At 38.6% G+C, this 27700-nt stretch overlaps 1 protein-coding gene across 5 annotated transcripts in view; it reads left to right on the top strand.

Moving 5' to 3' along the window:
- The window catches only part of LOC126092061 (serine palmitoyltransferase 2), a 402429-nt gene extending 376054 nt beyond the window's left edge, over positions 1-26375 (top strand). For all 5 annotated transcript variants that reach the window (XM_049907469.1, XM_049907473.1, XM_049907472.1 and 2 more), the window contains exons 11-12: positions 18081-18210; positions 21903-26375. In XM_049907469.1, the coding sequence (XP_049763426.1) occupies positions 18081-18210; positions 21903-22007 (235 nt within the window). In that variant the 3' untranslated portion in view covers positions 22008-26375. The remainder of the gene's footprint in view (positions 1-18080; positions 18211-21902) is intronic.
- The last annotated feature ends 1325 nt before the right edge of the window (positions 26376-27700 follow it).

Below are 27700 nucleotides of genomic sequence, written 5' to 3'. Positions count from 1 at the left end.
AGATTTCAAAGTGGTGCAAAGATTAGCAACTTGCTTTAAATGTTCAGAAATGTAAAATATTGCACTTCAAAATATTAAAAATGTAGTATCCTATAACTATAATATCAATTAGTCACTGTTGGAGTCTGCTCGATTTCCCAAAATTGCTTCAGGAATTTCTGGGATGGTTCCTATGAAAGGGCATGGCCGACTTCATTCCTCATCCTTCCCTAATCCGATGAGACCAATGACATTGCTGTTTGGTCCCCTCCCAAAAATCAACCATATTTGAATCCGTCAACTTGTACAAATACCTGGGCATAACACTTTGTGGGTATATGAGGTGGAATGATGACAGAGGTTCAGTCGTGGATAAAGTAGGTGGTAGACTTCGGTTTATTATTCTTACCACACTCCATTTGTAATTGTAACTGGAAGAAACTCTAATAACTGGTACAAAGGGACTTACCCTCTGGTATGCACGTCACGGTGGTTTGCAGAGCATAGAATAGCCCCTTTCTGCAGCACCATATGGGGAAAGAATATATTGGGGACTTCTTGGCAATGTTCGGTAAATCTTCACATTCACTGTAATTGCAGTACTGCACAGAAACTACCAACTTGCATAGGTAAGGGTGTAATTCACCTTGATACCCCCAGCAATCAAACAAGCCCAAGTTATACAGTCATTGCTAAAGCCACATTTCCTATCACATTTGGCAGTACTATGTCTATGGTGTAGTATAATCATAGACAATCATTCCTAGAAATTTCTATACCCCAAATTCCAGGAGGGGCTAGTGCCCCTCTTGCCGCTGCCGCACCGCCTCCCCCCCCCCCCCCCCCCCCCCCCCCGCCCTTTCCTGAAGTGAATGCCCAATTTGCAAATAATGAGAGAGAGAGAGAGAGAGAGAGAGAGAGGTGGGGGGAGGGGAAGGGCAAGAAACTACCATACATTTTGACCAGGGGAATGGAAAGAGGCAAATGTGTGTTGCAAAATCAGTTCTCATCTCTTAGAGTTTGAAGGCACTATTGATGGGAAGGAAGTCAGGCTACTAGTGAAAAAGGTCTTTCTCGATTTGTTTTGCCCTGTGGCATGATTGTGTTCACAATAGTTTAAGATGCTGTGGTGAAACCAGTGACACCTTTGGTACTGCTGGAATCTGCGGAAACCCTAAGGTCACTGTGTAATAGCAGTCCCTTTTCATCCTTGCTCAAGGTTGTGTGGCAGAGAATGGTGGGTTTGCATTTATGTGAACAAAATGTGAATGTGGAAGCTAACCACACAGTTGCCTCCTTATGCCCAAGTAAAAGGTACTGCAGGGTATATATGACCTGGGACAACTGGGAGATCCGGAGAAAACCCGCGAATTTTTTTCATCTGGGAGAAAACCAGGAAAAACCCGGAACTTTTTTAGATTTCTGGGAATTTTTCATTGTTTTTGTTTTCAGTTAAGTTTTTGTAATTTTGACTTGTAAGGACTGATATTCTAACAAAGGATATTTCTGTATCTCGCCTCTGCAGAATAATACTACAACAATAAAACATGAATGAGAGAAAAAACGAAAATAAAACTTAAATTGCAAAGGAAATACGCCGTATACAACAACAAAAAACAGTGCGCATACAAGCATCTGCCAACAGCAGAATGTGCCGAAGGCTTTAGGAAGACTATGCAGTGCTTCGTAACAACAAATTGCTTCCGATGAGTGTGATGTCACAATTGTTCGCATTAGATTTGTTTTAGCATGAGTGGGATCATGCGCATGCACAGTTGAGTAATACCTTCTCACTCTTCTGGCTGCAGAAATGTGGCTGTTGGGTGTGTAAGCAGTCGCAGCAAGCAAGCGTCCGCCGCTCGTGGTCTCGCGGTAGCGTTCTCGCTTCCTGAGCACGGGGTCCCGGGTTCGATTCCCGGCGGGGTCAGGGATTTTCACCTGCCTCGAGATGACTGGGTGTTTGTGTTGTCCTCATCATTTCATCATCATCCAGGAAAGTGGCGAAATTGGACTGAGCACAGATTGGGAAATTGTACGGGCGCTGATAACCATGCAGTTGAGCGCCCCACAAACCAAACATCATCATCTCAGTCGCAGCAAGCAGCTAGATGCTACTGGGAAAAAATTTTACTGGCGTGCGCCCAAGCTGCCCGACTCAGGCATGCACAGTTGGCCCGGATCTAGGAGGGTAAGAGGTGCAAATTCATTTTCTTGAGGAAAAAAAAACCTTGTTTCGCAAAGCGCCTAGCATCCAGCGCACATTGGTCTATCGATTATTCATATGACATTGAAACACATTCCTGTCGATTTTTGAACACATTCCAAGTTGAATTCTGAATGAATCATAAGTTGATTTGTGAATGCATGCATAGTGTATGTGATGTCTCTGTCAAGGGAATCCTCGTCGATTTAGAAACAAAGTTCCCTGCAGACAAAAGGAGCTGTACGAGCTGAGTGGAGTAAAGCTGAACGGATGAATTACCAACCTCTGTCTCATTATGTGGTTGATTGGTTTCGTGAATGATTAGCATTGTTGTAATTACTAGTGAAATACGGAGATTCAGACTACCAGAGTGGAAATAAGACTATCAGGAATAACAGGTAGACAATTACGTATTATCTTCACGGTGTATCCAAGAAAATGAAATTTTGACAGAAAATTTTTGGCCAGATTGCTATACTAGTAAGGGCCAGTTATACGGTCCCCCGCTAGCAGCCGCTTTAAGTTATATTCTGGAAGTAGTGCGGAAAATGCGTTGTACGAACATGTAACAACACCTAGCTGAGAAAAATCATGGGTTAACTTAACCGGTTATTCTGGCAGAGTTAGTGAAGTTAACCGACAAATAAGCTTTGACATTTGCAGGGATAGTTACAGAATTAGTGATGACAGGACTGTTTGTTAGAATGAGTAAGGAGAAAAAATGGGAACGTCACACAAATTATGGAAGAATATGACGATTCCAAATTTGTATAAAAATTTCGTACTACTACTTTTCGGTCTCATGCTTGAGAAACTGGAGCGTATGAATGAAGTGTGAAACTATTTCCTAACGTAAAGCTTTTTGCTTGTAGTGGGCCTAATAGGCATTTGATATTTGTACTTCGTGAATTATATTCTGTCGTGTTAAAAAAATAACTACTTGTGCCAAAATAGTCTCATTTATTTGGTGTGTTTTACAATTGTTGCAGTATTAAAAGGCCAATTAAGTCTTATCTAGCAGACAGTGACAAAATAGACGTAATCAGATTGAGAAATCATACCAGTCTTGGGACCTATTTGTATTAACAGCTTTTTCAGTACGGCATTTCGATTTTTCATGTAGCAAAAGTTTGACGGACTTTGATGAAGTAATAGATTCTTTCGGAGAAAGGAAAGCACACTATATAAAGCTGTAGCAAGATTAGAGAAAAAAAATTCTAGGAGCTTAACGATTGAAGAAATGTATACTATCTGGTTTGTCTCTTGTCTTTACTGGTTTTATGTATCCTATATTTCATTTTATGTCATACAAAGTGCCAAGTTGTTAGCTAATAGGGAATAAAGAGCGAAAATTTTCTGAAGAGTTCCTTTTTTTAAGAAAAAGAGGGACAGGATGTCAAACCTGCTGACTGTAAGCCGGAGAGGCACGACAGGACATTTTAATTTCCACTGTCCTGAAAATGGTTTAATGGCATCCATTACAAAATATACAAGTTTCAATTCTACAGAGCGAAATACAGCAACGTTTGATAGAAGAATGCTGTGTGAAGATGTGTGGCACTGCCCTTTGGCACACTTAAGACCAAATAACATGTCTTACATTCCTTCGAATACATATGTTTTATGCATCAGACCCTTCAGAAAGATGTGCACTACAGAATGAACATTTTTTAAAATTTTTGACGTGCTATCTCAAATACTGGAGGGTGGCGCTGGGGGTCAATCTAGTATTGCCCCAGTTCGGAAATATCATTGATCCAGGGCTGATGTGCAGAGCAGTCTTGAGTTGTAGTGGGGAAGGGTAGTCTCCATGTGACCATTCTTACATTTAGTGATTTTATTTATTTTTATTTATTTATTTATTTATTGTTCTGTGGGACCACATTAAGGAGAAGTCTCCATGGTCATGGAACGAGTCAATACATGAAATTATAACACGATTGTAGAAACAGATAAAATGAAATATAAGAAACATATTCAGGCGACACGTCATTAGTTTAAATAAAGAAAATCAAGAATGTAACACTGGAATTTGCTTAATTTTTTAGCTCTTCCAGGAGCTCCTCGACAGAATAGAAGGAGTGAGCCATGAGGAAATTCTTCAGTTTAGACTTAAAAGCGTTTGGGCTACTGCTAAGATTTTTGAGTTCTTGTGGTAGCTTATTGAAAATGGATGCAGCAGAATACTGCACTCCTTTCTGCACAAGAGTCAAGGAAGTGCATTCCACATGCAGATTTGATTTCTGCCTAGTATTAACTGAGTGAGAGCTGCTAACTCTTGGGAATAAGCTAATATTGCTAACAGCAAACGACATTAAAGAAAATATGTACTGTGAGGGCAATGTCAGAATTCCCAGACTATTGAATAGGGGACGACAGGAGGTTCTAGAACTTACACCACACATAGCTCGAACAGCCCGTTTTTGAGCCAAAAATACCCTTTTTGAATCAGAAGAATTACCCCAAAAAATAATACCATATGACATAAGCATATGAAAATATGCGAAGTAGACTACTTTTCGTGTTGAAATGTCACTTATTTCAGATACTGTTCTAATGGTAAATAAAGCGGCATTTAGTTTCTGAACAAGATCCTGAACATGGGCTTTCCACAACAGCTTACTATCTATCCGTACGCCTAGGAACTTGAACTGTTCCGTCTCGCTTATAACATGCCCATTCTGTCTGATTAAAATATCAGTTCTCATTGAATTGTGAGTAAGAAACTGTAAAAACTGAGTCTTACTGTGATTTAGCATCAAATTATTTTCCACAAGCCACAAACTTATTTCATGAACTACATTATTTGATAATGTTTCAATATTACGCACAAGATCCTTCACTACCAAGCTGGTGTCATCAGCAAACAGAAATATTTTTGAATCACCTGTAATACTAGAAGGCATATCATTTATATAAATAAGAAACAGCAGTGGCCCCAGCACCGATCCTTGGGGAATGCCCCATTTAACAGTGCCCCATTGGGACTGAACATCATTACCACTCTCAATATTGCGGAGAATTACCTTCTGCTTTCTGTTCTTAAAGTAAGAGGCGAACCAATTGTAAGCTACTCCCCTTACTCCATAATGTTCCAACTTCTGCAGTAATATTTTGTGGTCAACACAGTCAAAAGCCTTCGTTAAATCAAAGAAAACACCTAACGTTCGCAACCTTTTATTTAATCCGTCCAAAACCTCACAGAGAAAAGAGACTATAGCATTTTCAGTTGTTAAGCCATTTCTAAAACCAAACTGTACATTTGACAGCAAATTATGTGAATTTAAATGCTGCAGTAACCTTGTATATACAACCCTCTCAACAACTTTAGCAAACACCAATGGCATAGAAATAGGTCTATAATTATCAACATTATCCCTGTCTCCCTTTTTATAAAGTGGGTTCACTACCGAGTACTTAAATCGTCCAGGAAACCGACCACTCCTAAAGGAAAAGTTACAGATATGGCTAAGTACTGGGCTAACATACATGGAACAATACTTCAGTATTCTGCTAGATACCCCGTCATATCCATGAGAGTTCTTGGTCTTTAGTGATTTAATTATTAACTCAATCTCCCTCTTGTCAGTATCATGGAGGAGCATTTCAGGTAACAGTCTCGGAACACTTTTTTCTACGAGCGCTATATGATTCCCTGTTGGGACTAGGTTTCTATTTAGTTCACCTGCTATATTCAGAAAGTGATTATTAAATACTGTACATATATGCGACTTATCAGTAACACGGACATTCCCATTACGCACTGATTCTATATCCTCGACCTCTCTCTGCAGACCAGCCACTTCCTTTACGACTGACCATATGGTTTTAATTTTATCCTGAGACTTAGCTATTCTATCTGCATACCACATACTTTTTGCCTTCCTAATAACTTTTTCAAGCACCTTACAATACTGTTTGTAATGGGCTACTGCATTTAGATTGTGACTGTTTCTAACGTTTTGATATAATTGCCACTTTGTTCTACAAGATATTCTTATACCTTTAGTCAGCCACCCAGGCTGCCTGTTTGTGCTAGTACCCTGTTTTGAACGTTCTAACGGAAAGCAACTTTCAAAGAGCACGAGAAAAGTCTTGAGGAAAGCATTATATTTATCGTCTACTGTATCAGCACTATAAACATCTTGCCACTCTTGTTCCTTGATAAGGTTTACAAAAGTCTCTACAGCAACTGGATCAGCTTTCCTAAAACATTGGTAACTATATTTAACCTGTGTTGCAGCACAAAAATCTTTTAGACTTAAAATTTGTGCATCATGATCTGAAAGGCCATTCACCATTCTGCTAACAGAATGCCCTTCTAGTAATGACGAATGAACAAAAATATTGTCTATGGTTGTTCTACTGTTCCCTTGCACTCTCGTTGGAAAGAATATGGTTTGCATAAGATTATATGAATTAAGGTGGTCTACCAGCATCCTTTTCCTTGCACAGTCACTTATACAATTTATATTGAAGTCACCACATATAACTAACTTTTTGTATTTCCTATAAAGTGAACCAAGAACCTCCTCTAGCTTTAGCAAAAACGTTGTGAAATCGGAGTCTGGGGATCTATAAATAACAACAGTAAGAAGTTTAGCTCCACTAAATTTAACCACACCTGCACAACATTCAAACACCTTTTCAGTGCAGTACTTTGAAACATCAATTGACTCAAATGGGATACCGTTTTTCACATACATGGCTACTCCCCCACACCGCAAAGAGCTCCTAGAAAAGCTGCCAGCCAACCTGTATCCTGGTAAAGGAAGCCTCTGAATTATCTCCTTATTTAAGAAGTGTTCAGATATACCAATAATTTCAGAGTCAACATCTATAAGTAATTCACTAACTTTATCTCTAATGCCTTGTATGTTTTGATGAAATATACTAATTCCCTCATTAATCGGATACCTAAGCTTTGTCGAAAGTGGTTCTTTGTTAGAGAGACTTCCCTTAAGCAGGAATACCTGTCAGCTGACTTCAATCTAAAAAAGGTACAGCTCTAACACCCACAACTACCGGAATTTTCCCATGAGTGATCCCACCACCCCCACCTATGCTGTCACCTATAAGCTTTGCCAACCTCCCCTTTCCATACCTGTTGAGGTGCAGGCCATGTCTAGTGAAACCCGTCCTGCTGATAGACTCCACCGACACCACTGAAATGTGACTCATGCCTTCTGTCATTAGCGCACCCCCAAGTCTCATGTTATTACGTCTGACGGCTGTATTAAGATGAGGCCGATCGTGACGCTGATTTTGCTATTTCCTCTTAGTTTACTGCTCTCACATCAAATGAAAACAAAATGGATTTCTGTGGCTGGGAGCTATCAAGTGAATTACAATACATTCACTTAATTACAGAAGGCTAAAATATATTGTTAGTTTCAGATTTTATTTTATTTCAGTTTTTCTGACTGTCAAGCATTAATTGCCTTGCAGAACACTGAAGTTATGTTTGTCAGTTTGCTAAAGAAATTTGCTTTTATTAATCTTTTCCACTGAGGCAATCAATATATTTGAAACGAAGCGTTTAATTCCACACTATTGGTTATTTTCAACTGTTTGATGCATTTCATGTGCACGTTTTCATCTTCTAGTACGTATGGCATTATGCTATAATAAAGAACCAAACAAGAGATAACACAGTACTGGTACTCCAAGAGAATTTACATCCCAAATACCACTTTGAAAAGTTTAATATCAGGTCTAGGCCTGCTTCACTGGGAATCTGGTTATATGAATGTGCGCTTTAAATGTGCACATTTTAGTATGGGTCACAAAATTCCAATGCTCTTGGAGTATTCTCTGATGTCTTGTTTCTTTTATGACATAATGTAAGATCTTTTAACTTTTTACACTTACAAACATACGGGCCTCCTTTGTCATCGTAGCTGCGCAAGAGCAGTGGCGCCTGTTATCTGGCGCTCTCTGGCAACTGCTGAAACAAACCTATTTCTGACAGGTCACAAGAAAATATTGCGAATAATGGTTTGAAAAGCGTTTCTTTCAGAGTAAATTTCCTTTTATGCAAGTTGAACTATGTGCGATAATGTATGATGAATTTCTTATATCACTGAGCATTGATTTAAAAATCAACTCGTTGATGACGAGCCATTTAGATGAATTTGAGCCCAGAAGATCAGACATTGATGTCATTATTAAAAATTTTACTGGCACATTTGTGTGATATATCTTAAAGTGTAATACACGCATAAAAGACCAACATTGTATGTGAAAGCTTAGGCTCTTTTGCAGTGCATTAACCTTAGAGACCAATGTTATATGTGAAACCTTTTGTAGCAACTCTGTGTGTATTAATTTAAACCATTAACTTTTCCTATTTGTGTGTTCGCGCTATTAAACAGTGATGTTGCTGTTGGCTGACTACATCATGTGTCCTAAGCTCTGAATATCCTCTGTCATCGGCTGGCTAGATTACCTGACATGAGCTATGACTGCTTACAAAAGCACATCGCAATCTCGATTTCAATGCTTCGGAAAGTAATATGTGGTGTTTGGTGGAATTCGAATTTATACTTTAGCAGTATGAAAATACGCAGCATACATGTTGCTATAAATTAAAGATCTTTCCAAAACGGTTTTTTTTCCCAGAGTTTCATTTTCTAAAGTGCCAGGAAATTCAATACCCATGTATAAAACCATAACCATTCAAAGGATTGATACGTTATACATGTCTGAGAGAAAATATACTGTCAGTTAACAGGGAAGAAGCATATTTTTAATCGGGAAATCCTGAAATTTTTTTTCTTTGTCTGCATGTACACCCTGTACTAGTTGGTGCACAAATTGCCTCTTCTGATGGGTGAATGGCTTATTTTCATGCTGAGACTGGACAAGCACAGAGGATAGGTATGTCTGTGACTGGGGGCTCCAATGTTATGCTACTAATGAAGACCTGTCAGGGAAACAGCAGGCATGTTGGGAAAGAAAGCCAGGTGCATCCAGTATGTTGGATAGGAGGTCCATCGAATGTTTGGAGGTGGTTTTGGTAGCTCTCGTTGGCACAAATTACACGTGCTGCCTGGTTTTAAGTCCATCTTCCATTCTATATGTGAATTGGTGGAGACAGTTAGCCTCAAATGCAGGTGGAATCATGAGCCACTGTTTGTACCATCGTACACACAATCTATGATGATCCTGTTGTGGAGCGAAGAGGAAGATATGAATCAGAGGTTCAGATTATGTTACCAAGATCTTAGCGGCAGATGTCTTGACTTCTGCTATAGTTCAAGAAGTGTAGTGATCCCCAGAGGTATCTTTCCATAGGGTGAATGATGAGTTACATGCTGTAATTATAGAAAGATGAGCCATGTTACTCACAGAAGAGAAAGTTTGTCCTTGTAGATGAAAACAAGAATATGTTACTGTAATACTAGTAATCTGCTGAAGCATCCACAGTCAGGTACCAGAATTAATAGGGGTAATAATCCCCATAAGCAATTATGACAAATGTGATTACCTGTGAAATTCTAAATTTAGATTCATATCAGGAGAAGCCAGATACTAATGGTGATGGCGTATTTATTGCAATGAAGAACTCTGTAGTCTCTAGTAATTGTATTACAGGCTGTGAATTTGAAATGATCTGGGTGAGGGCAAGCATCACAGATAGTTCAAACATGGTAATCACATTCTTTTATAGTCTTCCTACTTAAAGAGCCGTAGTGGCAGAGCACTTCAGAAGAAACTTGGAGAATGTAGTGAACTAGTCTCCTGCTCGAGCTATTGTAATAGGAAGAAACTTCAGATTGCCAGAAATAGAACAGGACAACCATGTAATTAAGAATGTTGCTGAAGAGGGGTATCCATCTGTGATTTTTTTCCAAAAAATAAATAAAATAAAAATAAAAAATAAATTTGAACAGTTAGTTGAAGAACTAACTTGTGAGGGCAACATCTTAAACCTCGTAATAATTAACAAACCTAATTTTTTAAACCAGTTAATGATGAAGAGGGAATCACTGATCGTAAGGCTGTGATAGCATCATTGACTGTGGGTGTTAAAAGGGTTCTTAAGAAAGGAAACACACTATTTTTTTCTTAGCAGGAATGGCCGAAAGCAAGGTGTACAAGCAAAGGTGTGGAGCACAAGTGAATAAAATTAAAAAGGATTGTACAATACATTGTAGATCTTTATGTGCATAGCAAGGGTATGAGAGAGGGAAAGAGCCACTGTGGTTCAGTAGCCGTTTTAGAAATCTGCTACGAAAGTGAAAAAGCACTTCATTACAGATTGAAGTGAAGTGAAACCCTAGTTGACAAACGAATGCAGATGAGCATAAGCAGAGCAATGTGTGAAGCATTCAGTGAATTTAAAAGTAAGAAATTTAACCAAAAATTCTAATAAGTTTTCATCACACATAAAATCAGTTATCTGATGAAACTGGTCTGTTCAGTTCCAATAGTGGCATCAGAACAGAAGATGACAGAGATAAAGTACTGAATTTGGTCTTCCAAAATTGTTCCACTGTAGAATATTGTAATGCAGTTCTTTCTTTCAGTCACTGCATTAATGCCAGAATGGCAGATATTGAAACAAGTGATGGAAGAATAGAAAATCAGCTAAAATCACTTACCAGTAGAAGTGGTTCTGGAAAATATGAAATATCTGTGAGTTTCTACAGAGATTTTGCAAAAAAATTTGTTCCCCTACTGTGTAGCTGGAGTGGCTAAGGGTACCAAGTGATTGGAAAAAGGTCAGCTAATCCCCATAGTCAAGTACAGGCGTATATTTATGACATCAGTCTGTTGTAGAATTAGGGAACATGTATTACCCTCAAGCATTAGAAACTTCTTGGAGAATGAAAATGTCCTTTATAGATATCAACATGAATTCTACAGACTTGACTCTATTCCATCTTGAAATCCAGAGTGCCGTGGGCAACATTTGGAAGACATTTGATAGAGTTCTTCAGTGTCATTTAGTGGGGAAAAGAAGAGCTTCTGAGTATTGGACTAGATTCCTGCAAGTATTCAGGACTTAATGTAGGTTAATTCACACAGCCACTAGTTGCTGTCTTCTACTTCGTAAGAATTAACTTACATTAATTGTACACAGCCATGGTCTCACCATGTCAGTTTTAGACAAAATAGTGTTCAGGACTTCCTTGCAGATAGAAATCTTCATATCAATCTTAAAGAGATGTAATTTCAGGTGTGTTCTGGGTGGGTGTTGTCGTCCCATTATTGTTTACAGTACATTTATATAAATGATGTATTAGAAATAACCTATGTGAGTCTGTTTGGGAATGATGCTGTTGCGTTTAGGATGGCTGCAACACCAGAGTAATGTAGTAAAATGCAGGAAACTTGCAGAGGATTGATAATTGGTGCAGGAGTTGGTAGTTAACTTCGAATGTATCTAAATGTAGCATGTTAAGTATAAAAAGGTTATGAGATCCATTTCTGTACGCTGTTGGCAATAAATCATTGGAAATAATTAAAATGGTAAAATACTTCGGAGTAGGCTTATAGAGTCCTTAAAGTGAAATGATCTCTTATAGATAGTCACAGGAAAGTCAGTTGCCAGGCTGGGATTCATAGGCAGAATTTTAAGGATATATAATTCATCCACTAAAGAGGTACCTTAAAAACAGTCATTTGACTGATTTTTGAGTCTTGCTAATTAGTTGGGATTCCATATCAGGTTGGATTAATAGAAAAGATGTGGAAGATTCAATGAAGAGCAGCACATTTTGTCACAGGATCATTTAATAAATGCATGAGTGTTATGAAGATGCTCAACAACCTCCAGTGGCAGAGAGCAAGACAGGCATTGTGTGTGAAGGAGGTGTTTACTATTTAAATGCCGAGAGTACAATGCAAGAAGAGTTTGTTCACATAACTGCAACAAGAAAATCGGAAAAATTGAAGCTCATACAGGGGCTTCCTTACCAACAGTTGTTTTTCCCTTGAACCATTTGATAATGGAACAGAGAAAAGGGATACAGCATACCAGAAATCCCCGTCACACATCGTAACGTAGTTGTGGAGCATAGATGGGGTTGGAATATGCATTGTGTCAGTGTGCCTGATGCAGTATTTGACTACACAACTGACACAACTGAAACATCTAAAAGGCATTCTACATCTACATTTATACTCCGCAAGCCACCCAACGGTGTGTGGCGGAGGGCACTTTACGTGCCACTGTCATTACCTCCCTTTCCTGTTCCAGTCGCGTATGGTTCGCGGGAAGAACGACTGTCTGAAAGCCTCTGTGCGCGCTCTAATCTCTCTAATTTTACATTCGTGATCTCCTCGGGAGGTATAAGTAGGGGGAAGCAATATATTCGATACCTCATCCAGAAACGCACCCTCTCGAAACCTGGCGAGCAAGCTACACCACGATGCAGAGCGCCTCTCTTGCACAGTCTGCCACTTGAGTTTGTTAAACATCTCTGTAACGCTATCACGGTTACCAAATAACCCTGTGACGAAACGCGCCGCTCTTCTTTGGATCTTCTCTATCTCCTCCGTCAACCCGATCTGATGCGGATCCCACACTGATGAGCAATACTCAAGTATAGGTCGAACGAGTGTTTTGTAAGCCACCTCCTTTGTTGATGGACTACATTTTCTAAGGACTCTCCCAATGAATCTCAACCTGGTACCCGCCTTACCAACAATTAATTTTATATGATCATTCCACTTCAAATCGTTCCGCACGCATACTCCCAGATATTTTACAGAAGTAACTGCTACCAGTGTTTGCTCCGCTATCATATAATCATACAATAAAGGATCCTTCTTTCTATGTATTCTCAATACATTACATTTGTCTATGTTAAGGGTCAGTTGCCACTCCCTGCACCAAGTGCCTATCCGCTGCAGATCTTCCTGCATTTCGCTACAATTTTCTAATGCTGCAACTTCTCTGTATACTACAGCATCATCCGCGAAAAGCCGCATGGAACTTCCGACACTATCTACTAGGTCATTTATATATATTGTGAAAAGCAATGGTCCCATAATACTCCCCTGTGGCACGCCAGAGGTTACTTTAACGTCTGTAGACGTCTCTCCGTTGATAACAACATGCTGTGTTCTGTTTGCTAAAAACTCTTCAATCCAGCCACACAGCTGGTCTGATATTCCGTAGGCTCTTACTTTGTTTATCAGGCGACAGTGCAGAACTGTATCGAACGCCTTCCGGAAGTCAAGAAAAATAGCATCTACCTGGGAGCCTGTATCTAATATTTTCTGGGTCTCATGAACAAATAAAGCGAGTTGGGTCTCACACGATCGCTGTTTCCGGAATCTATGTTGATTCCTACATAGTAGATTCTGAGTTTCCAAAAAAGACATGATACTCGAGCAAAAGACATGTTCTAAAATTCTACAACAGATCGACGTCAGAGATATAGGTCTATAGTTTTGCGCATCTGCTCGACGACCCTTATTGAAGACTGGGACTACCTGTGCTCTTTTCCAATCATTTGGAACCTTCCGTTCCTCTAGATACTTGCGGTACACGGCTGTTAGAAGAGGGGCAAGTTCTTTCGCGTACTCTATGTAGAATCGAATTGGTATCCCGTCAGTTCCAGTGGACTTTCCTCTGTTGAGTGATTCCAGTTGCTTTTCTATTCCTTGGACACTTATTTCGATGTCAGCCATTTTTTCGTTTGTGCGAGGATTTAGAGAAGGAACTGCAGTGCGGTCTTCCTCTGTGAAACAGCTTTGGAAGAAGGTGTTTAGTATTTCAGCTTTACGCTTGTTATCCTCTGTTTCAATGCCATCATCATCCCGGAGTGTCTGGACATGCTGTTTCGAGCCACTTACTGATTTAACGTAAGACCAGAACTTCCTAGGATTTTCTGTCAAGTCGGTACCTAGTATTTTACTTTCGAATTCACTAAACGCTTCACGCATAGCCCTCCTTACGCTAACTTTGACATCGTTTAGCTTCTGTTTGTCTGAGAGGTTTTGGCTGCGTTTAAACTTGGAGTGAAGCTCTCTTTGCTTTCGCAGTAATTTCCTAACTTTGTTGTTGTACCACGGTGGGTTTTTCCCGTCCCTCACAGTTTTACTCGGCACGTACCTGTCTAAAACGCATTTTACAATTGCCTTTAACTTTTTCCATAAACACTCAACAATGTCAGTGTCGGAACAGAAATTTTCGTTTTGATCTGTTAGGTAGCCTGAAATCTGCCTTCTATTACTCTTGCTAAACAGATAAACCTTCCTCCCTTTTTTTATATTCCTATTAACTTCCATATCCAGGGATGCTGCAACGGCCTTATGATCACTGATTCCCTGTTCTGCGCTTACAGAGTCGAAAAGTTCGGGTCTGTTTGTTATCAGTAGGTCCAAGATGTTATCTCCACGAGTCGGTTCTCTGTTTAATTGCTCGAGGTAATTTTCGGATAGTGCACTCAGTATAATGTCACTCGATGCTCTGTCCCTATCACCCGTCCTAAACATCTGAGTGTCCCAGTCTATATCTGGTAAATTGAAATCTCCACCTAAGACTATAACATGCTGAGAAAATTTATGTGAAATGTATTCCAAATTTTCTCTCAGCTGTTCTGCCACTAATGCTGCTGAGTCGGGGGGTCGGTAAAAGGAACCAATTATTAACCTAGCTCGGTTGTTGAGTGTAACCTCCACCCATAATAATTCACAGGAACTATCCACTTCTACTTCACTACAGGATAAACTACTACTAACAGCGACGAACACTCCACCACCGGTGGCATGCAATCTATCCTTTCTAAACACCGTCTGTACGTTTGTAAAAATTTTGGCAGAATTTATCTCTGGCTTCAGCCAGCTTTCTGTACCTATAACGATTTCAGCTTCGGTGCTTTCTATCAGCGCTTGAAGTTCCGGTACTTTACCAACGCAGCTTCGACAGTTTACAATTACAATACTGATTGCTGCTTGGTCCCCGCATGTCCTGACTTTGCCTCGCACCCGTTGAGGGTGTTGCCCTTTCTGTACTTGCCCGAGGCCATCTAACCTAAAAAACCGCCCAGCCCACGCCACACAACCCCTGCTACCCGTGTAGCCTCTTATTGCGTGTAGTGGACTCCTGACCTATCCAGCGGAACCCGAAACCCCACCACCCTATGGCGCAAGTCGAGGAATCTGCAGCCCACACGGTCGCAGAACCGTCTCAGCCTCTGATTCAGACTCTCCACTCGGCTCTGTACCAAAGATCCGCAGTCAGTCCTGTCGACGATGCTGCAGATGGTGAGCTCTGCTTTCATCCCGCTAGCGAGACTGGCAGTCTTCACCAAATCAGATAGCCGCTGGAAGCCAGAGAGTATTTCCTCCGATCCATAGCGACACACATCATTGGTGCCGACATGAGCGACCACCTGCAGATGGGTGCACCCTGTACCCTTCATGGCATCCGGAAGGACCCTTTCCACATCTGGAATGACTCCCCCCGGTATGCACATGGAGTGCACTTTGGATTTCTTCCCCTCCCTTGCTGCCATATCCCTAAGGGGCCCCATTACGCGCCTGACGTTGGAGCTCCCAACAGCCAGTAAGCCCACCCTCTGCGACCGCCCGGATCTTGCAGACTGAGGGGCAACCTCTGGAACAGGACAAGCAGCCATGTCAGACCGAAGATCAGTATCAGCCTGAGACAGAGCCTGAAACCGGTTCGTCAGACAAACTGGAGAGGCCTTCCGCTCAGCCCTCCGGAATGTCTTTCGCCCCCTGCTACACCTTGAGACGACCTCCCACTCTACCACAGGTGAGGGATCAGCCTCAAAGCGGGCAGTATCCCGGGCAACCACAGTCGTAGTCCGATCAGGGCATGCGTGGGACGAGCTGGCCGTCCCCGACAAACCCCCATCCAGACCCCCACAGTGATACCCATTGGCAACAGCCTCAAGCTGTGTGACCGAAGCCAACACTGCCCGAAGCTGGGAGCGAAGGGATGCCAACTCAGCCTGCATCCGAACACAGCAGTTGCAGTCCCTATCCATGCTAAAAACTGTTGTGCAAAGAACGTCTGAACTAATCTACAGAGAGCGCAAACAAATCGACACAAAATTTAAACGGTTATTAAAATACAAGATTGCCTAGTAAATGCAGTAATGCTGCCACTTGTGCACTGCTGACGCACTGCTCGGCGGCGGAAGGAGACTACGCGATTTTACACTATTCAGGTACTAAAACGCGATGCTACAACTCTCAAATACTATAATACGCCAGAAATTTATGAATTAAACAATGCAAGTACCAAAAACACGCAAAGAAATTAAGAATTAAACTATGTAACAAATGAGTGAGCTAGGAGTATACGACTTGCTGCTGCAGCTGCTTATCCAACGGCGGCAGGGAGCACACTGAGCATTGTAGGGATATTTTCATTTCTGTTTTATTGGAATGTTCTTGTTAATGTGTATTAAATATTCTGCATGATGTTTTTATGGATAACTTTCATGGAAGATGTTTCGGCTAAGATTTGACCATCATCACTTATGGCGAGCGCCACTTCTTGTTTCCCGTAGCGTGTTCGAACATTACAGGTTTGCTCCTCCTATTCATCCGCATTAACGTACATTTTTCCACACTAAGAGCTAGCTGCCAGTCATCACACCAACTAAAAATTTTGTCTCAGTTTCTGCAGTAAACCAAATTTAGGGATATTGGTCTGTAATTTTGTGGATCCATTCTTGCACCTTTGTTATGTACTGGAGTTGCCTGCACTTTTTGCCAGTCACAGGGGACTTTATGTTAGGTGAGAGATTCATGATAAATGAGGGCTAGGTAAGGGGCCAATGTCACAGATTACTCTTTGTAAAACTGAATCGGGATGCCATCTGGACCTCGTGGTTTATTTGCTTTCAAATCTTTCAGTTGTATATCTATGCCAGGGATGCTTATTACTGTGTGTCGTCCATACGGGAGCCTTTGTGTGTCCATCCATGTGCCAGAAGGTCCAGGGGACTACAGCTGTTCACTATTGTAAGAAAATGAAACACTTAGAGCCATCCATATGTTGTTATTTATTGTGTAGCTACCAGTTTCAGCAGTCAATGCACCATCTTCAGGCCTTAGTTGATGCTGAAGGGGTTATCAGTAACAGTTGATAATTGGAGAGGCAACATCACTGTTACAAGTAGTCTGTGTAAACATGTTGTAAGCCATTGATGCATCGATATATAGGGAACGTTATAACCCCTTCAGCATCAGCTAAGGCCTGAAGACGATGCACTTAGATGCCAAAAGTGCTAGCTACACAATAAATAACAGCATAAGGATGGCTGTAGGTATTCCATTTTCTTATAATACGAGATTCTGTCCAGTGGTCAAATGACGGAATGTTGTGTATGGTAAAGCCAAGAGACTATGGAGTTTTAAACTTCGTTATGCAGTATCTTGATCTATATGAGTCGAGATTCATGTCTGCTTTTATCCTTTTTTTAACAGATGTGTTAAGTAATAAGTAAATCCTAGTAATTCCTATAATGTTCCATGCCATTACACATTCTATTAATGATCAGTGCAGCTGCCATAAAGTTCTTCTCTCTACATTGCCATTCACTAAAAATATAAAAGTTAATAGTGCTTTTAGTTATAAGTATAGAAACTGAAAATTTGAATTGTTTGTGTGTATTGTGTCATTAAGTATTTGATCTGCTGTACTACTCTATACCTTGCCAACAATGTCAAAGCTTTAAAATTTGGAAGTGTCCCACACCCAAATACTGCCCTGTTGACTTCATATTTTTATCTAATCACAAATTTCCATGAAACTATAAAAATGTACAGGAATGTTTTATTAGACAAATGTTTTACAGTTGGGTTTATTTAGTGCATAACGTGAACATCGAGTTTTCAAACAGTATCTGCAAAGCTTTGCAGTATATCTGTGTAATTTAATTTGTTTTGTTGAAAATTTTAGAGCTGTGGTTCGATCTCTGAGAGCAAGGAAAATTGCAACTGTTGGTGTAGGATTCCCAGCCACGCCTCTAATGGAAGGCCGCATTCGTTTCTGCCTTTCTGCAGCACACACCAAAGAACAGCTAGATGCGGTAAGTTTTCTGATGAAATAGTGTGACATTAATGAAGATAGGTTCTGCTCTAATATAAGAAGATAGATTTAACATATCCAGCATGTGGGAAGGTTTTTTTTTTTTTAATGGCAACAATATTGTGACTCGCCATAATTATAGAGGTGGCATTGATTAGCAGTCTATTCTTTCCATATTGTTGTTCTGGGACTTTCTATTAGTAGGAGTTTACATATGATAAACTAGTGAACATTATTGTGCTGAAATTTATTTTTAACTACTATGTATAAAAAAGCAGGTTCGTGTCTGACTGACTCATCATCTCCCAGCCCCAAACCACTAAGGGTAGAAACTTGAAATTTGGAGAGGGTGTGGACCTTCTACTGTAGGCATCGTTTAAGAAGGGATTGTTCAAAATTTCATTCTTAAGGGGATGAAAGAATTTTTGAAAATATGTCACTATTAAGGCAGAAATGTAGAACTATGAAAATTGGTATTTGGGTTCTCAGTCAGAAATAAAAAGAAATGTGTTTTCAGCATTTTTGGAAATTCAGTCACTAATGGGGTAAAATAGGGGGTGCTTTTTTTATAAAAACTATTAAAGCATTTTTGAAGTTAAATTTATGAAAACGTGGATTTGAATTCTTGGTTATAAGTAAAATACGTGTTTGACTGTTTTTGGAAATTCAACCCATAAGAGTTCGAAATAGCGGATGAAAATTAAAAAAAAATTACTTTGTTGTATGAAATGAAGGCAATGAAAGAATAATAAAAAATAAGAAACTGAAGGGACAAATGAGAGGGTTGGCAGTGGGAAACAACTACAAATATGCTGCCACTGGTAATGTTCAGAGATATTTGTGCGTGCTTGAATTCGAAAGTGTCTTCAGTGCTTTTCTCCACAGGTGGCAAGTCAAAACTTTGGGGTAGTAAGTTGTTGTGCAGCTTGCACTATTTGTTTTACTGCCTACTCCGTAAAGACATCAATGTCAACTGGATGTTAAAATCTAATCTTCCTTCCTTGTTGTGTACTTGATTAATTGGTCACATAGTCCACCTTTAAATTCTCTTCTTCACACTGTAATCATTTTCATTTTTTCCATATTTTATATTTTGTAGCTTACAGTCTTCTCTTAGCTTGACAATTTATTCTATACAATTTGTGTACATTTTTCTTTTTTTCTGTAGCTGCTCATTTGTGTCTTAGACAAGCAGCTCTTTTTAGTGTTCTTCTGTACCTCTTACTTGTTGACTGCCACATTGTAGGTCTGACATCACATGATTTCAAATATTGTTGGTAGCATTTGTTATGGTTTTCTGTCTCGTACTGACTTGATGTGCCTTCATTGACATCATTCTTCAATAGTCTCATTTCCCTCAAAGCAATCCTCCTTTATCACAGGAAGAAATGCGCAGATTTGAATGCGAACGTATTTGTTTGCAATTGTCTAATGCCAGGTGATAAGAAAAGATTGTCTTTCTCACGATCTGAATTTAGCATCATCTCCAATATCCTTTTTTAAGAACTGTTATTGGAACATTTATGGTTAAATTTATCAGAGATTCAAAGTAAAATTTAACTTTACTGCCACAACAATTGCTCAGTTCACTTCCAATTTCTTCTCCAGCATTCTTTCTTGATGGTTTTGGATCCTGATTCATGGACCTAACATCTATTTTGTGTGTCATCACTCATAATAAACCACTCCAAAGAAACAAACACACACACACACACACACACACACACACACACACAAACTGATGAAATGTATATGTTTCACACATGGCACTAACAAAACACTACTGTATACTGTCCGCACAAGACGTGAATCTGCATCATGCATACAGTTATCATAATCACAGAGATTGGCTTACATTAGATAAGCTTTGCACAACTTTGCGTGAAGCCAAATTTTTTGAAAGCTGCAATTTCAACATTTTGAATGGAGCACCACAGCCGAAACTACTTATCAGAGTGTCATGGTATAGTGTAATGGTTTGCATATCAGTCTCATATGTGAAACTTTATGGGATCAAACTATGTCAAAGGGAGTGATAATTTTTTATTTCTAAATCTAATCAAAACCATTTGATTATTATTTGTTTTCAGTTAATTGGTTTAAATGTAATTTTTTTCTAATTTTTTGCCATACATTTTCATCATTGTAGTGACTTTATTTGCTCTTACTTTTCTTCCTATTGTTCTTTCTTACTTGGAATCTGCCTGTGTCACATATAATCTCCAGCCAAGCGCCAGAGAGCACTGCTCAGTAATTAGTAACACAGCAGCTCATGTAGCTAATGTGAGGAGAGTTTCAGATAGCCAGTAGTAGGGAGAAATTACAGTTTGCTTTTAGCACTGAAACTGATTTTTTCCTGTTTCGACTTTGCTCGTAGACATTAGCTTTAATGGCAGTGAATGAAGAGATTGTGATTTTAGTTCCACTGCAGATAGTTGACTGCCATTTTATTGAATAAAAGTTGCACATCACAAGGTTGTTGTTAGCTTAGGACACAGTTTTAAATTCAGGGCTGCAAAACACATCGTCTGCCACAGTTCAGTCATTGGTCACTTGAAAGCTCACATTTCTGACATACCTCACAGCAATCACTTCCAACATTTCTCTGTGTTACACATTAACAGCATTTATGAAGTGACCCATCATATATGTGTGTGTGTGTTACCTATAGCCGAGCAGTAGAGGCAGCCAATGTGGCAACACTGTAGGGGAAAGCTTCAGGTGTCAACTATCAAGTAATTTTAATAGGACTGTAGTAACACTGCTTAATTTGGGTTTCATATACAATTTATATTTCCATGCATTACTTTTAATGTGAAGCTTTTTCTGTTGCACAATTGGCATTTGTCATATTGCTTAGAAGCAAAGCTACAGAAATGTAATGAGTGTGAAATTTTAATCTACAACAGAAGCTGATATGGAGAGATGAATTACTAAGAGAGATAGGAAATGAGCAGATGGGTCAGTGAACACAGTGAAGTGGAATCTGTGATGAAAATAAAATGGATGTGGGTGAGATGTCTAGCAGATAAGTGAATGGTGGATGAAACATAGAATAGTTATAACTGTGATGAAGAGAAGTGAAGAGAAGTGGTTGTGGGTGGGATGTTTAGCCAGATTAATGAATGGTGGATGAACTGAAGAAGTTATTAGTTGGGTTGCAAGAAATAAGAAAAGAGACATTGACTATAATGCATGGAGAACTCTACAGGCAGCCTTTATTCAGCAGTTTGTCATACAGGTGATATTATTATTATTATTATTATTATTATTGAGCTTTATGCTATGCCTAGGAGTTCTTTTTGACGTTACACCTTACAAATGGTAATGAATATGACAATAGTTAATAACTTTAAAATGAAAATTAGTAGCTTTTTTATTGTGGCTATCCTCTCAGTACACACAAATTAATATTAGTGTAGATAAGAGGCATAGTGCCCATGTAGTGTATTAAAACAGAAACATTTTTGAAATACCATTTGCTCAGCCTTGTTTCTAAGAGGCTGTGCTCTGGTGTATTCATACAAAGCCATTAACAATTGTAGCACATCTGTCGTAATTTAGAATTCAGATAGTGAGGGAATGTGCCATTGAGTCATTTTATGCTGTATTCTAACATACGAGCAGATACCACATGTAAGCAGCATCTTATCTGTACCATTATGTACACACATTTTTCTCCTTTTGTTACAGGCACTGAAAGTGATTGAAGAAATTTCTGACAATTTGGGATTAAGATATTCACAGCTTCCTCGCGAGAAAGGCACCATTCAGTATGGAGATGAAGCAGTGGAATGAGCATAGTAAAACTGTTTTTATGAATATGCATTTATATTGCTCCACCAGATGTGTTTCAGGTTATGCTTAAAGTAATCACAAACTAACTTCCCGATAGACATGTGCAACGTATATTCAGCATATTCGTGGCACATTATTCATACTGTGGTTGGTGTTGCTTTTGCTGATCCTGCTGGTGCACTTCAGTGATAGTTCCATTGGTTTACTGTCATAACCTATGATACATATCAAAAAAAGTGTAATTTATATCTTCACATTTTATATAAACTGTGTGTTTTTGTTGTGTTATTTAATACAGAGTCTGCCTTTGTATGACATAAGCTGTTTGCAGCACCATGCATTTCTTGTTTCTTTTTATGAATCTGTTTGTGTTATTTGCAGTTTTTTTTTATTATTGAGTGTAATTTGTCCACAAGTTTTCCAGCTTGGAATTGATGTACATATACATATAAGTTCTATGAACTTTGTATCCATGTATTTTTAAATTTTTATGCCTTTTTGAAGTATATGACATGTTGTTTAACTGATACCCATATAGTGCATATTTGGATGGACTGAAAAAAATATTGAGTGAAAGATTGCAGTGGAATGCTGTACTGTAAAAGTCTAGAAAATTATACTAAAGTATTATAGAAATGCACAACTCTAATGTTTGTAATTCCTGTTTTGAATGTGTGTTCAGTTCTGAGTCTCATCAAGATAGATATATATATTTACAGTATGAAATTGTTCTTTATTGTGGAAGTAAAAGTTCTAGCTGGAAGATTGTTTTGTTGCTCCTTTGTTTTAATTATGTAGAATACTTTTTATGGATTTGCCCTTTCTTTTTTAAAATTGTATACTGGATGACAATACTTTCCTGAATGGTGCCTGTGTGATCGAAATGGTCTTATATTACAATTTGAGAGAGCTGAAAATTGGTATGATAGTGAAAATGTGACATTGGATTTGTTCCTTAAGAATTCAGTGTAGATTCTTAATTATGTGCATGTTGAGCATGCATCCATTACAACTGGTGACTTGGCTGAATTTGTGCTTGTCTGTTAGTTTCAACAGTCATTAATTAGCAGAGTAAACCAGTTTTTGTTATTGGTCTAACGAACTTTTTGCCACTAGATTTAGAATGTGTCTGTGATAGATAGGTCCACAGAAGTCTACATTTAATTTTGTGGAGTGATAGTGGAGGAAATTAGATTTAGATGAGGTGCACAATAAAGTTAATGTAATTTTTTGTGACACAACACAGTGTATGTTATAGAACACCACCCTGCAGATCTGTACGTGTAAAAGCTTAGTTTCTCCCTTTGCTGTTTCATTGGCAGTTTCTAATCAAGAATTCAAAGTTTAAGCCACATAGATTCTTGAAGATCATTGTTTTGCAAGACTGAATTCATTGTGGTAGGATTTATCAGCTTAGTATTCATCTCTGGGAGTGTTCTGTTTTCCATATACTTGTTTTTGTGTCTCCTGGTAGTTTTTTTAATGCAACTAATCTCTTTTTATAAGAGTATGGTTTTTGGTCAGATAAGTCTTCCTACAAATGACAAGACCCACAAAAGCTGCATTGATATTTGGTTCAAGTCATTTTAATAATAAAGTTGGAGGGAAATGTTTCATTTTATGTGGATGGTGTGTCTACAAAAGGGGATCCCATTGGTGTGTGTCTCACATTGGTATGGACTAGAGACTTGATTGTGCAGAATTCGAGAGGTAACATTTTTGTGATAATGGTCACTTGTGAGGACATTGGATAAGTATCCACATTTGGGACAGCATATTATCTTAGTCGAAAGTAAGGAACAGAAAGAAATCAAATTTTCCATTCATCAACTACTGTGTTGTCATCTAACTTGATTAGATTCATTCTGAGCAGGTAACATGAAAAAGATGGAGTATCAGAAGTCGTATATTGAAGAAGAGTGCCTCAAAAAGTTGACTTGAAAACACTGAAATTTTCGAACTGTTATAGTGCAGTTCACCACCAACCATTTTAAAAATATTTGCAACACATTTACTGCAGTCTGAAGCTGGCTCTTTAAGTACAATACTAAGGCTATTACATGAAACACACACAATAATCCAGTGATTGTGGTATTGACTCCGGTTTTAAACAGATGTAACAGGAATTGTTCTACAGGCTTTATATGAAACTTCACTCAAGTCATCACTGCCAAAGATCTCTGTTTTAAAATTTTTCTCGTGGAGCATACACACATAGTAGTAGTTTAAAAAGTGTGTGTCTTTTGCTAATGGTTTTCTAATATAACTGAAAAGCTCAACAACTGACTGTGGCAATTCTTGTGGCACAACACTGAGAATCATGTTCCATTAAGCAGTGTGGTTCCGTCTCTCAGCCCACAATACGGAAATGCGTTTTATGGTACGAAACATGAGCTGTATAGTGTGCTACATTTGAAATACAGTATTACCCCAAATGAGTAGCTACTTACTCATTTGCATTTTAAATGTTTTGAATCTAATCATGTTTCCTTTTCGTAACTTGGGGTCCCTTCACAAATCTTGGTAATTTTCATGTTCAACATAACAAGAGTATTTGTGCAGTGACCTTTCAGTATTCTGAGAACCTGAAAATTGCTTACTGAAATCAGCTTGTGAAGCAGTAATTCATTTTATCTTTGAAGCATTCCTTTATTGAAATAGCAAATAGTTAGTTGTGTGAGGATGGGCTTTTAGTCTCAGAAGTGCTGTCACTCGTGTATCTAGTCTAATTAACTGAGTTTAATAATGTTCATTGTTACCAAAAATGCAGTAAATGACTACTTGTATTAAGAGTTTTGATTATATAATTTATACAATTACTGTCTGTGTATTCAGTCATTCACTGCTGCCAGATGTGTGTATTATACTAAAGGTAAATTTTATGTAACGTGTGTTCCAGTGTTAAGTTTGGTAGAGAAATATGAGTACATTTGAAAGAAAGTGTTGAAACTTTGGGAATGTAATTGGGTGTGTGTTAGTAGATATTTTAATCATCCTATACTGCAGTATGGTCACAGAATTGAATTGAACTGAACTGGAGTGTGGAATCTGTGGTGAACACTAGTTCGTATTTTGCGTTTAATATTGCTGTGCAGTGAACTGTATACTGGGTTGGAGAGATTGGTTGTGTGGGGAGGGGAGTGATGGCTGGCAAACAGAGTAAAATATGGAAGATTAATCTTGAATGACGAAAAAATTTGAAACTGAATTTCTTTATTGATCTACAAGAAAATAGGAAATGTGGCATTTATGTTCCAAAGGTTTGTTAAGAACAGTTGGAAGAAACAATACAAACATTTGAATGTGCTGTGGTTGTAATTTGTGTCTCTGCTTAAAACTACAACTTTTTAAAAGGAAGAAAGGATGATAAAAAGGGAGAGATTAATCACATTGTATAAAGCAGTTCAGTAGCCAAACTCACACTTTACGTAAGAAACTGTGCTGTAAAAATTGTTTTACAAACTTTGCTAATGTAGTTCCTTGACTCAGTTTTGATTGAAATCTACTGATCTAGTTTTATGAGTTTGTTATGATTGATTGAATAATTGGATTGACAATTTCATACATATTTTTGGCTCCTCTTGGCTTCGAATATTCTTTACTTTCTTCTTCATCCAACTACCTGTTTTTGTTAATGTTGGGCTATAAAATACTGGTTTAATTGAATTGAATTCCATGTTATTGTGTACAAGGTATTTTCCTGTAATTGGGGAGACTTGTCTATCAGTACAAACCGAGGTTTTAAAGAACTGTGAAAAATTATTAAGATATCTGAGAAAAAAATCAGGGGACCATACGTTAATTTCAGGATATGTTAAAAAGTAGAAAGGGAGAAAGTTTAGAATATATAAAGAAGAACTGTGACCATCGGTAGAAAGGATTATTATTCGATTTTATTTCTGTTGAGTTTCTATAGTTGAAAAAGACTGGGAATTTTTGCATTAAAATAACTGTTTTGAAATATGTTCTGTTTCTAGTATTAAATCAAAATTTTTGTATTTATTCAGTCTGCCTTTTTTAATAAGAAAAGAGTCATTTTGTAATTTTGAAACGTATGCATGAACATAACTGTGATATTGATTCCTGATGTAATGTTGTGCCTTGTGCAACAGAACATAGCAAAATTAACTTTGTTACAGAGTATTAAAATGGATGTTCAGCAATATGGTACAGCCTCAGGAAGAAACAATACAAACATTTGAATGTGCTTTGTAAGTGCTTCTTTTTATCGCTTGGAATTATTTATATCTCAGTTAATAGACCAAGGAGCTGTAGTGTACAAGTAAAATTTCTCACTTATCACAGCAGCATACTTTGTTATACAACTTTGTAAGAAGAAAAATTGAATTAAAATAAATTGAAATTTGTTATGTTGTAACACACTCTTCTAGATACATCCTGAAGAAGCAGTGCAATACTGTTTGCTAGTTGTTCCTGACAAAGAATTGTTTGTTAATTGAAATCACATTTACAGAAATTGGTTAGAGAAATGCAACGACTGTGAGCAAGCAAATATTCCTCTCTCACTTGGATATTGAGGCAAATTCCTGAGCACATATCTGAATCACTGTGTACTGTTAGCACTTGTAACACCTTTTCCAAATTCAGCAGTCGTATTTAACAGCTGTAAGTACACCAGCATTCTGCAAATTACTTTATGGCAGATGGTGCTAAATTATACATGTTTAAAATTTAAATGATTATTTTATTGAAGTACATGCAGAACATATTGTGTGAAGGGTCTGTTGTAGGCAAGAAAATTTTAAACTATTACAATTTAGTTAGTACTTTCAGGGTTGGTTCAAGGCCTTCAAACTTCCTTGAAAGGTAACATTTCTGTTGGTAATGGAAGTGAATAATAGCAAAGATTACTCACTAATGACATCTAGGTAACCATTTTCAAGTGGACAAGTCTCCGAATACAAGACACTGAAGAAAACTATTTTGTATTTTAAGAGGTGGCCCTATGGACCAGAACGTGGGGTCTGAAATTCATACCATAAAAGTGATGAGCACTTATTCATCTTTACTACTGCGAAACACGTCTTCTGCTGCATGCTCTTTGCTATTAAAAAAAAGACTGCAGGATGAGTAAACAAACGAGAACACATTAATCTATTACTTAGGAACAGCAGAGCCTTTAATGTAATCTGTTTGCTATTACATATGACCCCCCCATGAACCATGGACCTTGCCGTTGGTGGGGAGGCTTGCGTGCCTCAGCGATACAGATAGCCGTACCGTAGGTACAACCACAACGGAGGGGTATCTGTTGAGAGGCCAGACAAACGTGTGGTTCCTGAAGAGGGGCAGCAGCCTCTTCAGTAGTTGCAGGGGCAACAGTCTGGATGATTGACTAATCTGGCCTTGTAACAATAACCAAAACGGCCTTGCTGTGCTGGTACTGCGAACGGCTGAAAGCAAGGGGAAACTACGGCCGTAATTTTTCCCGAGGCCATGCAGCTTTACTGTATGATTAAATGATGATGGCGTCTTCTTGGGTAAAATATTCCGGAGGTAAAATAGTCCCCCATTCGGATCTCTGGGCGGGGACTACTCAAGAGGATGTCATTATCAGGAGAAAGAAAACTGGCATTCTACGGATTGGAGTGTGGAATGTCAGAACCCTTAATCGGGCAGGTAGGTTAGAAAATTTAAAAAGGGAAATGGATAGGTTAAAGTTAGATATAGTG

Source organism: Schistocerca cancellata, chromosome 7, assembly GCF_023864275.1.
Source record: "Schistocerca cancellata isolate TAMUIC-IGC-003103 chromosome 7, iqSchCanc2.1, whole genome shotgun sequence".
Taxonomy (NCBI): Eukaryota; Metazoa; Arthropoda; class Insecta; order Orthoptera; family Acrididae; genus Schistocerca; species Schistocerca cancellata.
The sequence above is the reverse complement of the archived record's forward strand: the minus strand, read 5'-3'. Positions and strand labels throughout refer to the sequence as shown.